At 37.4% G+C, this 15242-nt stretch overlaps 2 protein-coding genes and 1 long non-coding RNA gene across 7 annotated transcripts in view; 1 reads left to right on the top strand and 2 right to left on the bottom strand.

Annotated features, from left to right (window-relative positions):
* Nucleotides 1–7071, bottom strand: part of LOC121298630 (rho GTPase-activating protein 33-like) — a 38394-nt gene extending 31323 nt beyond the window's left edge. For 3 of the 5 annotated variants that reach the window (XM_041225761.1, XM_041225764.1, XM_041225762.1), the window contains exon 1: nucleotides 2355–2807. Coding sequence is in view for 2 of the 5 variants with exons in the window: in XM_041225762.1 (XP_041081696.1) it covers nucleotides 2355–2360 (6 nt within the window). In the remaining 3 variants the exon portion in view is untranslated. Of the gene's footprint in view, nucleotides 1–2354; nucleotides 2808–7005 lie in introns of those variants that run through there. The other 2 variants (XM_041225765.1, XM_041225760.1) reach the window with 2 other exon arrangements.
* Nucleotides 7072–10912: 3841 nt separating this feature from the next.
* LOC121298697 (chemokine-like receptor 1) lies at nucleotides 10913–15062 on the bottom strand. The gene is made up of 2 exons (XM_041225887.1): nucleotides 14808–15062; nucleotides 10913–12310 (listed from the first exon to the last, which is right to left on the bottom strand). Exon 2 carries the CDS (start codon nucleotides 12301–12303, stop codon nucleotides 11263–11265), a length of 1041 nt encoding a protein of 346 aa, XP_041081821.1. The 5' UTR covers nucleotides 12304–12310; nucleotides 14808–15062; the 3' UTR covers nucleotides 10913–11262.
* LOC121298759 lies at nucleotides 12304–14814 on the top strand. Its single transcript, XR_005947317.1, has 3 exons — nucleotides 12304–13303; nucleotides 13622–13689; nucleotides 14306–14814. It is a non-coding gene; the product is annotated as an uncharacterized LOC121298759 (long non-coding RNA).
* Nucleotides 15063–15242: the final 180 nt, after the last annotated feature.

The raw sequence follows: 15242 nt of genomic DNA, 5'->3' as shown, positions 1-15242 counted from the left end.
ATGCTAGATTCCAATACAGATGTAGTCTACACAACCAAGTTGAACAAGGCACAATCATGGCGGAACCACCCCGGTCCCTGCCCATTCATAATCTAAACTTGGCCTTTTCTACCTAAATGAGGGGCCCTGATAATGTGAGGCCATTCATTTGAGGTTGGGGGAGGGTGCAAATTAGCCCCAAACGGTTCTTTTTTTCCCCACTGGGCTCTTTTTGAATTGCATCACATCTTTATAAAGCCGACCCTCTTTTTCTTGCTTTTCTAGCTCGGATCTTTTTGTACATCTGAAATGTTTTGGGTCTCGTTATGTAAAGCAAAGGTCAGTCGTATCTGCATTCCGGGAGCCTCCCTTGGAAACAAGCAGCCAATGCTGTCTCTCTAACTTTCACAGGCTGTATGAAGAGAGACAGGGCAGAATGCATACTGAATGCATGCGGGTTTGAGTCTTACACAATCCTGCATTATTGTACTCTGGCAGCAGCCTTACAGTGGAAATGAGGTAGGAGGAAAACCTATAAGGACGCAGAATGAAGTAGGTCAGTAAGATGCATCCCACGTAAATACGAAATTATAGAGAAAAAGTATCTTTTTTTTTTTTTAACACATCCCCAGATTCTGGTTAAATGCGCCCTCTCACCACTTAAAAACACATTATATAAATAGACTGACAGCAACTCTAACTCTCAATGTATATGGGGCTAATCATTAGTTTCTCATGGTTTTTACATCTGATAATCAGCCATGAGATGAGCAAGTCTCAACAAAAACACTACACACCATATCAATTTTGACATTCAAACAGGTGCCCCCATATACCTTCCCTGGATGTCTATTGTGCTAAACAGTGTCCTGCAAGTCTAAATCACAACTGAAACCTCCAGATGCAACACATATTTAAATGCGATAGACACAGACTTTCTTAATAAAGCTTTTATGATTTCACTAACTTGTACTAAAACAGTCTCATAAGCAGCTCTCTAGATTTATGAATGAATCCCCATACTACAATAACAAACAAACAAACAAACAAACAAACAAACAAGGCTGTGTAATATAATTTATTTATTGTTCTTATTTGACTATGGAATATGAAGGAATATGAATACTACCAACCCAACAGGAGCTCATGTGTGCCAAAAAAAAAGGTCAGAGAAAGATGAACGAGAGGATTTATATAAACAGGGTACACACATAATGAGAAGGTTGCTTCTGAATAGCTTGAATACCACACACACCGGGAAGAAAAGAAAACTGTCCCTCAGTGGCCACAGGATGATCACTAATTGCACAATTTGCAAGGGTTCAGTATATCCCTAGGTTTAGAATTCAAAATAGAACAAATTCAGGATACGCTCAGCCAGAACTACTGGTAACGTCCATGACGTGTATTTTTGATGCATTTGGAGAATTCTGACAGTATTTCTTTTAATGCAAGAGATTTTATACTGCCACTATTTTGTTGCCATTACACTAATATCTGATTTGTCGTATTACGGGTTTTTACAAAAGTTAATTATGTGTTTCTTTTCTTTTTTTTTTTTTTTTTTTTTTTTAAAGACAAGGTAACGCATCGGAAACTCGTCACGTTTTCTCAACTGTCTATGCTTGTTGCGATGACTGAACGCGGTTTGATTAATTTCTCCTGGCAGATCTATGATGCAGCTATCACTACTTATGGTATATATGAACTATTTAACATTACGCAAGACATCCGCGTTCTTTCGACCCAGATTTGTCGAATCCTAGCCTGTTTTCTTTATATGGGTAAATAATTTGTGGCAATGACAAAATGTATATTTAAAAATGATATTTACACACATTTGATAATGGATATTTAACTATATATATATTATATATATATATATATATATATATATATATATATATATATATATATATATATATATATATATATATTCATTCATCATCAATTCTAATTACATTTTCCACCTAACCTACACCGATCCCAATGGTTTGGAAATACCACAGAACGGTACAGTATAACACATAATAATTTTACCAGTCGTAGTAAAACTGGTCCTTGCTGCTGGTCTGTGTTTTAAAAGCCGCTAGAGTTACCACGTATTATTTCAAATCGAGGTGGGTCGATGGCTTCAGAATTATATAAAAAAATACCCAAATAAACCGGACTAACTAGATGTTCCTTAATCAATCTAGTTTAAACGCATGCAAATTGTAAATAATCAGACGCAACTAATAAACATCACTACTGCTGTATCGCGCTTGGCTGTAATGCTGCACACCCATCCCTCATCGTCTGCAATACATATGCAGACAAAGAGAGTTAAGAACTTAGCATCAATACTTCTGTAGCTAATGGCCGTAACTACTCACCACCATTCCGGATCCAGATTTGCTCTTCGAATGCACACGATCAAACCATTGCCTTACATTTTTCTAACACAGCGACGGCTCCTTTCCAAAAATATAAATAAAACAAAAAATAAAAAAGGCGCAGTTTGTAGCTCACGGGGTTGCATTTATGGCATACGCGTTCAGTTCACCTTCGAAAAGCTCTCCCTTCAAACCAGCACGGGTAACAAGATTGTTACTGCAAATTTTCAGTACGACTTACGGTCCATTTTAAAACCACGCTTCTTTTAACTCCCTCGATCCGTGTGCCTAACTACCTCCATGCAATGCATTAGGCTCTCATCATGCAAAAAAAGATAAGCGTCTTCTGAATCCTTTCGGCCCTACCAAACAACTCGCAGGGGAGATTGTCTTTAAAAAAAAAAACGTATCTGATCTAAGATTTTCACAAACGGTCTCGATTGATTTCTCAATTGCTAACCCACACAACTTGGAAGTCTGCCACGTGGGAACTACTGAAATACGCCCACTGGCGCATCGGTCTTTGTTTTCTCATCTCAGGACCCCCCCCCAATACCAGAATGGAACGTTCCATTGAGGTGCCCGGAGACAAAGGTATTGTGCATTGGGAGGCAGGGAGACAGGCTCAAGCAGGCTGATATTCCAACAGCTGACTGGGAGCACAAAACGCTCTCTGTCTCGACTCAGTGACTGTGTTTTATGGCGTCTTGCACTGACATCTTTCTCAGAAAGATTGATAATCTACGGGCTTCACCTTCTTTTGAGTTGGGATCATAATGGATTTTTTTTATTGCTTATTTAAAGCTCATTAAATATGTCTGCGGTATTCTTATTGTGCATTTATTTTGTTTAAATGTATTTCTTAATGCACTTCATGTTGCCCATTTAAAAAAAAAAATAGCATTACATGATAATATAAATATACGTTTGTATAAAATAATGTTAATTTGAATTAATACAGATTTAAAGATATAAGTAAAATTATGTCACAATCTATAGAACACCATTACACCATGTAAGAATAAATACAGGTGTGGTTCAAACTTAGTCAGCAGCCTACAAGCCAACATAAATAAGACACATCTATACGCTAATGTGGACTAAAGGAAAAACAACAGCAAGAGTCTCTAAGCAATTCCCAAATCTGATCGTTATAGCCACAGAAGGAGAGATTGTCAAATTCCATCTTCATGCTATATTTAAAGGAGTTCCATGCCAAGAGGTGAAAGATAGTTTTCCCAAACTATGTGCGACCCCTTGGGCCTGCCAAACTAACAGAATCCTGACAGTGTAAACTGTAGCCAGTGCTAATCCTTTTCCACCAAAGCATTCAGATAGGCGGTACCAGACCTTTAAGAATCTTTAAAAAAACACAACACCAATGCAAAAGCCTATGATGTGTTAATGAGAGCAAGCCAAGCTTTATATACATATGACAATGGTATGTCAGAGAGGGGCAAGCTAGAACAAATCTGACGCAATATCAGGATGCCTGAAGATTTCAATAGAAAGGAATCATAGGTTGTAGCATCATTAATTATGTAATAAATGACATCACAAATACGTGAATAAATTTAAATAGAAATAAGACATAAGAAATAAGACAAATACATCTTGCTTGTCTTTATTATTCTTCATGATTGCTTGCTTTCCAATGATGTCCTTATTGTATTGAGCAGCCCAGGGCCATGGTATCAGATATGTAATAGTTCAGTTGAACCTAGGGGTTCAGATAATTAAGAAGTTAGTTGAAAGAAGGTCCTAGCATGGAATGGGCTGAAAAGGCCACAAGGGTGTGTACCACTGACAGAGCGTTCTGTTTAAACGGTGCACCGTGAGATTTAAAGGAAGAGGGATGTTTGATTGAGACTAGCCTGCTCCACAGACACCCTGCCTCGCCCTGGCTTCAACTCTGCAGAACCGGCTTGGGAAGTAATTAGGAGAAGGGTTAGTTTTAGCACAAGGTTTGAAGCCTTGGAATCATGAAAGATAGCGCCCTCTATGGGTCAAGATTTGTGATGCACAGCATGCTAATTCTCACCAATTAATTGTCTCTGCCTGTATTGTTTGGGCCCCAGGTGGCTTTATAATTAAACACCCTGTATATTAAAGTATGGATGAAAAAAACAAAAGAGGTTAATGTACTATTTCAACTATATTTAACCCTTTAAAAATGTATGCAGGAAAAATATTAAAAAAATCCAAAGACATTGAGCACATAACTATTATTGTATTTGTAAAATATTTTAAATAAATGGTCGTTTGTAGGCCTCTGTGTCTAACGCCCTCTAGTGGTGTGTATGTGTATAACCCTAAACGTTGTTGACATACTGTTCACATACTGGCCACTTTATTAGGATCTGTACAAGTGTTTACTTTTCTATGCTTTTATTTGGTATTACTGTTTTTATGATTGTTTGTATTTATTTTGTTGTCCTGTTTGAATGATTTATCTCTTTTTGCCATTGGTTTTATAATGTTGTTTCTTGCTGTCTTCTCTTGCCAGGAGCCCCGTGTAAAAGAGATGTATATCTGCTGGGCTCTGTCCTGGTTGAATAAATACATTTGAAATGAGAATATTTCATATTGCTCTTGTGTGTCTGTGTGTGTGTGTGTGTGTGTGTGGGGGGGGGGGGGGGGGGGGGGGGGGGGTCTATTTAAAAAACAGATGCATTACTGCTGAAAAGTCTCTTATCTTTTCAGATAGGCTGATATCATGTTTTTTTTTACGGAAGTCCGTTTAAAGACTTAACAAGAGAGCGAGACATTTTTTCACACTTCCTCCTGTGGTTTTCCTCTGAACGTATTTCTTTCTTATGTTGCATTACAAGCTCTCAGCGACACATCTCCAATGACTAGTCTGCACAAACTTTTCTAAGGAAAAAAAACATGCCCTCAGATGAAGTCCCTATTTCATGTATTATTAATTAGACATTCAGCAGACTCTTTTATCCAAAGTGACTTACAGAGACTAGGGGGTGAATTATGCATCAGCAACTGCTGCTGCAGAGTCTCTTCCAATAGGACCTCGGTTTTGCGTCTCATCTGAAAGTTTCTTCTCGTGTTATAAGATGCTTATTATGAAATCAAAATGAGAAAATACAAGGGCATCCTGGTTATTCCAAGTTCACACCTAGTCTTCTAAATTAAGGGCCACATTTAGGTCCTATTTTTGCAGCCTTTCAGTTTGTCCTCTGGAAACCACAGATCTAATACATATGCTATCACACTTTTTAAACCTGTGATCAGCTTTCTCTAAGTCTACTGACATGACAGCCTGTCTATCTGAAGTCCCTGCGATAGGAACTTATTCAGGGAACTGATCACAAGTATCGTTTCCTTACAAAAGAGACCTCTACTGTTATAAGCGTATTCCATTTTGAGGCTGTGGTTTCATTTTTAATATGTACCTCAAAGTTAGAAGAACTTTTATGAACTATAAACAGATTTAAAGTTTGTTCACTGTATGAGATTCTGACCTGCACTGGGTCCTTCCAGCACTGTGACCATCGTATATATTTCAATTTCATATCAAAACTGACTTAGATGGCTTTGAAATACAGTAGTGTTCACATGCATTAGTTAACCCCGTTGCTTCTGTTGTTTTAATTTGCTGTCCATATGAAATCAAAACACTGGAACTCACAATCAAGGACAATTGTCAGAATGGGCAGATTAGTGATTGTCTAATTTAATTGATGACTTTAATAGGCCACACATGCAATTCATTTAAAATAGATAAAATGCACACATAGCATAAACTGGTAAAATGCATGAGACTTTTTAGAAGTTGTTTAAGATGCATAATTAAAGCCCAAAGTGGCCTAACATTTTCACACGCAAGTGCCTGTTATTTGTTGTTTCTATATCACTGATTACTGACCGGAAATTGAAATTCTCACACCTAGAGGTTTTCATGCAGGCAGGTATATAAAGGATATAAATGACAATTTTTAGGTGTTATAATACATTTGCACACTACTGTATACATGTTTAATAATTTCGGACAGACGTTTAGCACTCCAAACTCACCAAAACGTTGTACACATTCTTGTTTCCAGTTATCAGTTTTGTCGGTCCAGGAGCTATGGACCCTTGACCCCCAATGCATAAAAAAAGGCTCAATGTGACACTAATTCTTAATGTAACTACCCCCATGCACTTCCCCTAAACTGAAAACCAATAACATTTACATATTTCTTTTTCACCAGTGTTAGTTGATTAAAAAAAAAAAAAAAAACTAGACATAAAATCAGATCTAAAATGACCTTAATGACATCAAATAATTCACATTTCCAAAAAAAAAAAAAAAAAAAAATAACCTTTATTGGATGCTGTATGAAGCGTGGGGAATATTGGTCCTAAAAACTCAAAACCCTGTGTCTGCTTGTGCTTTCATAGAATTTTAATATCTTAAACCAACAAGTGTGTCCCACACTCTGACCACCTTAAAAAGAATTGGCCTTTCACTGCACTTACCAGCACAGTCTCTGTTGCCAACTTTAAGAATGACTACAAAGTATTTGACCATGCTGTGGGACAGATGCAGGTATGAAACTACTGCTGTTATCAGCACCTTTCTTGTAAGAAGCGCTTACACACTGATAGCAGGCATTCGAACAATATGTTTAAAATGAATCCAGCTGCTTACCTGAGCCTCTTCTCTGCATGGTTGTTATAGGAACTAGTATCAGCAATTTGTTATGCTTTCTTCCTGGTGGCCTTAATCAAATAGAGGACTTCCCTTTCTGCCTTGATAGATGATTGGCTTGCACTATATAGGAAGTGCAGTACCATATACTGTGGCTTTACACATGGTCCTTTTTAAAGAGACAGGCAACATTAAACAGCAGACAAAGTCATGCAAGGTATTCAAAGGCCGGCTTGCTGTGGTGCAAGTAAGTGGAGTGTATAATTGATCGTACATTCGATCTGTTTCACGAAGGCAGGGGTTTGGTATAACTACCGTGGGACCTGATTCTGTTAGATAGGAGAAGGCCCTGGTTAGCCTTGGATTGTGCCTCGTCACAGAGGTTTCTGTTTTATGTGCAAATAGCTATATAGTCTAAATGTAAGAACAAGGTCTTACAGCGATGGTTTCTTTCCATGTGGGGAGAGGGGGTGATGTGCAGCTACTATGCAGTCTTGCTTTCTTACATACCATTGCAACGTACTGCATACAACTCAACACTGTTTAAAAACTCAAAAGTTTTTAAACCCCTCTATAGAATGAACTAACTTTTCTTCATAAAGTCAAATGAAACCTGCTGAATAATGTTACGTCAACATATTCAATTACATACCGTGTTTGTAGTTTTCCATAGTACTTCACAAAAAAAAAAAAAAGTGACATTTTTAAATCTAACATTAAATACTGGACTACTATTATGGCTTCTGGTCAACTTTCAAGACATCATTTTGTAGTTTCTTTATAAATTCTAAATCCTAAATTTCTAGGTGATGCAGCTTTTGGCCATAGCTGTGTGTTAATAGCACAACTAATGCTGCACGACTTAAAAGTATTAAACATCAGTTCAGTTTATATGGTAAGACATTCGTTTCTTGGGCTTGGGCTGAAATGAAGTGAACCAAGGCATGTTTAGAACGTATACGTTAACAATCAAAAATGTCCAGCTGTCAAAACTGGCCAGTATTCAGAAAGCAGCAGGACCAGGGAAGCATTCTTGAAGCAGCTGGCATGGCGAAGAAGTTCAATAGAAGTGCAATGCAGCAAATCTTTTTATTTGTTTCTAGTAGTCTTGGACAGTGGTTCTGTCTGCAGTAAAGGACACTGCAACAGATGCAATGTTTCCACTTCTAATTATCCTGCTACACCATCAAAGTAAATCGTAAACATAACCAAAACAAACTACCTCACAGTAACTGCCTTGTGGAAAATGGGTTACATTGTTACACTGGGCAGGGGTTCAGTACTAGTTGAGATAGCTGACTATCACTGTTGGGACAATGGCATGGAGGCATGGCCCTAACCAACTATGAGGACACAGAGGTCATACCCTCAGTTGTTTTATTGCATCGTCAATGCTGATGCTCATGTAAAAATTCTGGTAAAGTACAAAAGACTCCTTCATTTTCTCTGTTGGTTTGCCGAGTAACACAGATTTGGAGGTGGAATAGTAAATACCAAACAGTCATTTAAATACTGCCAGCTAGAGCTTGACACCTCAAGTTGACCATGGTGGGATGTCATCTCTGGTTATATCTCTGCATGGGGTTGTCTGTCCTCACCATGCTGGGAGAGTTGCTCAGTACAATCCTCATAGTAACTGCCCTGTGGTCAATGGCTTGCATTACCCATGTAACAACTTCTATTACATTAAAGATTCACAGGATCCTAGTTTGTACCTAACCCTGAGCATTGGCTACACCTTGACAACTTTGGTAATATGGGACTGATTCGAAGTACTTCTATCTGTCTAAAAGGGCGTTTTAAAATATTGGATCATTGGTTCTACTCTATCACGAGGAGATAAAGCACAAACGATTGGCCTTCTATTCCATAACCTTGAAGGTCAGAGGTTTCTCACCATTGCAAGTGGCCCAGTTTATCTGTGTGACAAAAATGGTTTCAATTCCCTAGATCACTTTCTCTTTTGTCTATAAGTGTGTTTTTGTTCTTAATTACTCCATAGAATTAACTCCTTTTGCTTCATGAAGTCGAATGAAACCTGCTGGAATAATGTTACGTTAGCATATTGAATTACACAAATTATTTTTTAATTATGTCTCAATCCTAAAATTTTAGGTGATGCAAAACTATTGGCCATAGCTGTACTTTCTGCTTGTTTTGAGTTTTAGAAAAGCTCAAACAATAAGGAGCAAGATTTTTTTTATTTTTTTTTATTTTTTTTTAATTCTTGATTTTCATTTTGATTCTCCTTATTCTCAGTCCTAAAGCCTGATCTTTATTTGTATGACCTACTGTACGCTGAAACTTGACAGGCAAGAGACAGAGCACACGCTGCTCAAAGAACAGAACTGTCACTCCCTGAACAACGTCGCAACGTTACTGCCATCTACTGGCCTCACGGTGTGTGCATGTGTAGCTTCACCTTTGCAGCTTGTCAGTTGTATTCCCCTAAAAAAAAAAAAACTACTTAGACAGCAGAGGAGGTTGCAAAATGTAGGCGGTACAGCTTGCACCTTCAAAACAGACTGGTTTCCTTTTCACACAGCACCTCAGACTCAGATAACTTCACTTAGTTTTTTTTACTGTAAGATGTGGTGAAAGTTATAATCACGTGATGCGCTCAATTGCGTTGAACTCTCGAACTAAAGTTTTTCCTCGCAATGTGACCTGCATTTCTGTACAGCAGAAAACGGTGTCTCTGCTCAGACTATGTTGTTTCACTGGCTTGTCTGTTCGCTTAAGACAACGTGGAGGAGCTTTCTAGAGAGTTCAATGGTAAGAAAACATCATTAATACGTCTCACTTTTTTTTTTTTTGCACCAGCAGCAGTGAAAAGAAACACTGGTCGGACACCAACATCCAGGCCGAACCTCTTTCGTCTGTCTGAAACCAACACGTTTCTATTTCCTTTAATTCATGCAGCTGAATACAATTACAAAATTGACGTTGCTGGTTTGTTACTAGCACACACTTTAAACACACAAAAACTTTACTATGTTGCTACTGTTGCTTTGAAATTGAGATGTGCGACTGACTAGTCGACTGTTGGGTCACACAGTGAGTCAGTGGCTGAGCTGGGATTAAACCTGGAACATCCTGATTACAAGCCCCTTGACAGATCACCATGTCAAATATAGAGGGTGATACATTGTATAAATTGTGTGTTCAAGTAAAACATAACAGCCAACTACAGGAGCTTCCAGACACACAGCGTTTGGAGGTGGCAGAGCCAGTCAAACTGACCTGGGGGAGCCTTTATAAACCTCTGCTGCCGAAAACACCTGGAGACCAGCAATGGAGACTCCTGCTCACCATTCTCACTGTCAAAGTATACCTGTGCATCTTGGATCCAGCAGTTTCAGATAAATGCCCCTTGTCACAAAGGGAAACTATTTTTCATGGTTTTGTTTTTTGTAACAGATTCATTCCCCTTTTTGTTTTAACGAAGAGCTTGTTTGTTAAATTGGGGTTGAATTTTTCTGAATGCATTTTTATCTTAGTTATACAATACGCTAAAAGAAATACATTTTTGTGTCCGTTGGCAAACTTTCTTTTATGACAAGCAAAGCTAAGTAGAAAAGCTCAAATTGCTAATGTGGGTGAAAAAGATGTTATTATTGTTTTTAAAATGCTTCCCAGTATGATAAATGATTTAGAAATCTTTGTTTTGGTGTGTAGGGGGTGCACTTTGTGAGACTAATGGAGGAATTTTCAATATTTATTTATAAATAGTCTCAATATTTTGCTATCTTTTTAAATATTAATATGTAATATTGTGAATTGTGACTGATGTGTTAAAGTTTTTTTATTCAAATGTATTTATAATAATAATATACATAACAATTATTGTAAGGAAACTAAATTATGTATCTCTCTGTACAGAAGGAATGCACACAGCAAGGATTTAAGCAGAATTTAAAGTTATTTTTTTATTGAGCCCAATAATCAAAAGTTACAGTTTTACAGCATAATCATTATCATTATACACAATAATGAGGCCAGTAGTTATTAACAGAAATGAAGCAATGATATTAGTTAGCAATCTCTGGAAGAAGCATCGGACACAACACTGGCGTGTGTTCATGGAGGATCTCAGTGCTTCTCAAATGCACTCCCAAAGCCTTCTCTTTATACCATATCCTTGTGTGCAAATATATGTCTGTGTGTGTGTGTGGGTATATATATATATATATATATATATATATATATATATATATATATATATATATGTATATGGATTGTGTTGCTACCACAGATTCACTTTGGTTCAGGGTTGGTCCCTTCAATCTTCTGCAACCCAAATGAAGACTCCATTTGGACAGTGGATTGATGGCTGCTCAGATGGTACAGTGTTGTCTCTTCAATAAAGGCGCTCTCAAACACCTTAAGGAAGGACTTTTCCTTAAAGTCCTGGCACATGCAAACATAAAGGATGGGATTGAGACAGCTCTTGAAGAAAGCAATGTTGGTGGCAACCGGGACCCCAATGCTTACCACCTTAGAAAAGGAAGAATGATCATCCAGCGCTTTTAGCTCCAGTATCTGGAAGATGTGGAAGGGAATCCAACAGATGAAAAAGGTCACAATGACTGCAGTAATCACCCTGAAGGGTTTGAAGGATCTCTTGCGATGGATGGTGCTGTATCTGTAACCGATGGCAGTGTAGCAAGAGATGATGACGATTACGGGAAGCAGGAAACCAAACAGGAAACGTGTAATGGTCAGAGCCTTATATGTGTCTGCAGGCATGTCTAAGTAACCATTACCAAAGTCGTAGGAACACCTTTGTATTGTTTCATTGATTTTTACCACATCCCGGTACTTCAAATACGGAGAGCTAAATACCCCAGCCAATGCCCATAGTATCAGACAAGTGAACCAAGCCTTCTTGGGCGAGCGGTGGTTGTGCGCCCAAACGGCAGCCACTACTGAGAGGGAGCGGTCAATGCTGATGGCTGTCAGGATGAGGACACTACTGTACATAGTCAGGACCATTATGAAGGAGTTGAGTTTGCACAGAAACCAGCCAAAGGGCCAGACGAAGCCCATGGCGGTGTAGGCAATGCTGAGAGGCAGGAATAAGGTGAAGATGAAATCAGCCATGGCCAGGTTTAGAAACCAAATGGTGTTGACAGACGTCTTCATTTTGAAACCGGTAATCCAGATGACCAGGCCATTTCCTGACGTGCCCAGAATGAAGGCAATCGAGTAAAGCACAATGGAGAGGATGTGTGGCGCTTCCAGATCAATCGCCTCTTCATAGTAATAATAATATTCTGTTTCATTGTCGGTCTCCATCTCTATGCTGTCATTAAAAATACAAAACAGTTATAATTATAAGACCAATGGTAACAGTATTGTTAAAGCCACCCATATTCGAACACCTCAAGATTTGTCATTTATCTCCTTTATATGCATACCTGCATGAAAACCTGAGTGTGAGAATTTCAATTTCAGTTCATCAGTAATATAGATACAACAGGCACTCATGGGTGAAAATGTTAAACCACTTTGTGCTTTACTTAGGCATCTTAATCAACTTCTACAAAATCTCACCTGTGTTACCATTTGTGGCTATGTGTTCATTTTCTTACTATTTTGAATGAATTGCATGTGTGGCCTATTAAAGTCTTCAGTTAAATCAGACACTCCTTAATTTGCCTATTTTGACAATTTTCAGTTACAGGGGTTTGATTTCATAAGCACAAATCAAAATGACAGAGCAATGGGATGTTCTAATATGTTTGCACAGCACTGTATTCTGAGATAATACTGATACAGCTTTCCTCATATATACAGTATATGAATAACAGAACCATCAAGAAAACCAGGTCTAAACTGTGTTAAATTACATGGTCGACAAAAAATACAGCCGAAACTAACAAATATTTAGAAGTCATCTGTCTTTTCTGAGACAAAGAATCACTGACATCTGCCAACTGCAACATAATGCTCTTCGTCTTCATGCCTGTCCTCTTTGAAATTCTTCTCATTGAAATGTTTTACCTAGGTTGCTGGTATGACACTCAGCTTCCCGGTGTCGTTTCCTCCTTGTAACTTAACTAAAACATACATTTTCAACGAATTCAAGTAAATAAATTACACACTGCCCTGCTTAATCTGAATTGAACGCATATTAGAATTGCGCTGAGTAACGAGACTAGAACGTCACTCTGCGCCAAGAAAGCATCACTGTTGAAAACGTGTCTCAGTTTTCAAAGGTTGTACAATATAAACGATACTTGGGCGAGCTGGAAAGTAGAATTCCAAGAACAAAATCGAGATGGACGAAAGTGAGGTAAATTACTTTTTGATTTCAGTCTTTTTAATAGCAGTCGAATTTATATGAATCTCAGAAGCCTTTGGTGCGCAATACAGCTAAGTGAGATTGCAAAGTTTCTGTATATATGAATTATGCTTAGTGATAAAAATAAATTATGTTGTGATATTATTTAGAGCATTGAGAATACTTTTTTAATTTAATTAAATATTAAATATAAATAAAAAATAATTTTAAAATTAAATATGCTTTGTTTTATTAAAAACAGTAAATTTTAGTAGACAGAATAGATAGATAATCACAGAATAACCTTACAAATATGCTGTAAATTTATAGGCTGATTGATCACAAAGAAAGAATACAAAAAAAGTTCTGCCGAAGAACAAGAACAAGCAAATTAACAGGTAAATCAATCAATCAATCAATCAATTTCTCATTTTAACATATTACAGTTGCTTTTATAATTATCTTCTTTCTAATAAAACTAGATGTTTTAGAATACATTTTCCTTATTCTGTCAAATTGATACAATTTTGATACAAATTGGTTTATTGCGATTTTTAGCTGAAAATATAAGATTCCATTTGCAGCAGAACTTAAATGTTTTTGGCCAATAATCAGTTCACGTTTGCTTGTTCACGTTTGCTTTTTCGTTCACTTTTCACAAATAGTTATAAACACTATTTGAACTGCGTAAGCAAGTGAGTTACTTTTAATGTCATTACCCTTAGTCACTCAATAATGGTTAATTACTGTATTTCATTTTTGTAGATCAATTTGAATTTACCACATATACTTACATTTGGCACTTTGCAAAGTTAAAATATGTAGATGTAAGGGATTAGGGTTTTCTAGATGAAACTATAGAAATCTTACTTTTTTCTCCTCAGCATTCAGATGTCTCACACTGATTATAATGAAGAATCACATGCTTTAAGTGAAACTGTTCAGGTGCATCCCATTTCTAAACGATGAAGTCACCGCATTTAATTGTATTTCGTTTTACTTTATGGTTAAAAGCCGCACTCCCAGCACCAGCAGTTCCAGCGCCCTTGGTGCTCTGCGTTGTCTGTGTTTACCTGTTCTTTTACCTGGTCCGGAGACCTTGTGATGGTGAAAGCAATGGACTCGGAGAAACCAAAGGTACAGTTCACAAATTACTCGATTTATTTACCCAGTCCCGGCTAAATTACAGTATTCCAAAATAAGGACTATCTTAGTTATTTTACAGAAAATGAATTAAATGTCTGTATCACTCAATGCAAATATATTCACGAACTTGAATTAAAAAAAAAAAAATAAGAAAAAGAAAACCGAGTATAAAGACTTAGAATAGGCATACTAATTAAATTAGTACACCGCGAGACCCCGTTCTTATCTGCGTATAACTGTGAGAGGCAGCAAACGATAGGGCGTGTCCCTTCAAAACATTATATTTTATACATTACTAAATTTACACGGGTTGCACCAGTTAAGTTAGTTTTAACTTAAGGCTTAGTTGTTACTTAAATGTTACGCATACCTCCGGGTAGGTGTAAGCTGGTCGTAGAATCAGATTCCCAATAGGCACGGCAACTGTATGTGACGTTCTGTTTGTTGAGAAGACTGTGTTTGAACTTTTTGGCGTCAGCATGCTTTGCGAGACCTTATTCAGTTACGACGGTATTACTGCGGTCAAGCTTATTTCGCAATTAGACGCTTAACCTGTATAAATAGTTTTCCTGTTTCAGGCAGTGAAATTCTTCAGTCCGAGAGATTTAGAACTGCACTGGAATACAACTGCACTGGAATGAAAATACACTTTCATACATTTTCAAAAAGAATAAAAATAATATTAATATTATTAATGACGTAATATTTCATAAGTATGCAATACATCTCACTAGTAGCTTATTGTAACACAGTCAAAGGACGATTCCAAATTACTGACAAACAGACACTTACTTACTTGTACGTC

Source organism: Polyodon spathula, chromosome 24 (assembly GCF_017654505.1).
Source record: "Polyodon spathula isolate WHYD16114869_AA chromosome 24, ASM1765450v1, whole genome shotgun sequence".
Lineage (NCBI taxonomy): Eukaryota > Metazoa > Chordata > Actinopteri > Acipenseriformes > Polyodontidae > Polyodon > Polyodon spathula.
This window is presented reverse-complemented; position numbering and strand designations above follow the sequence as displayed.

What these genes read in the sequence shown, in the direction of transcription:
- LOC121298697 (XM_041225887.1), bottom strand. Translation starts at nt 12,303, where the DNA reads ATGGAGACCGACAATGAAACAGAATATTATTATTACTATGAAGAGGCG.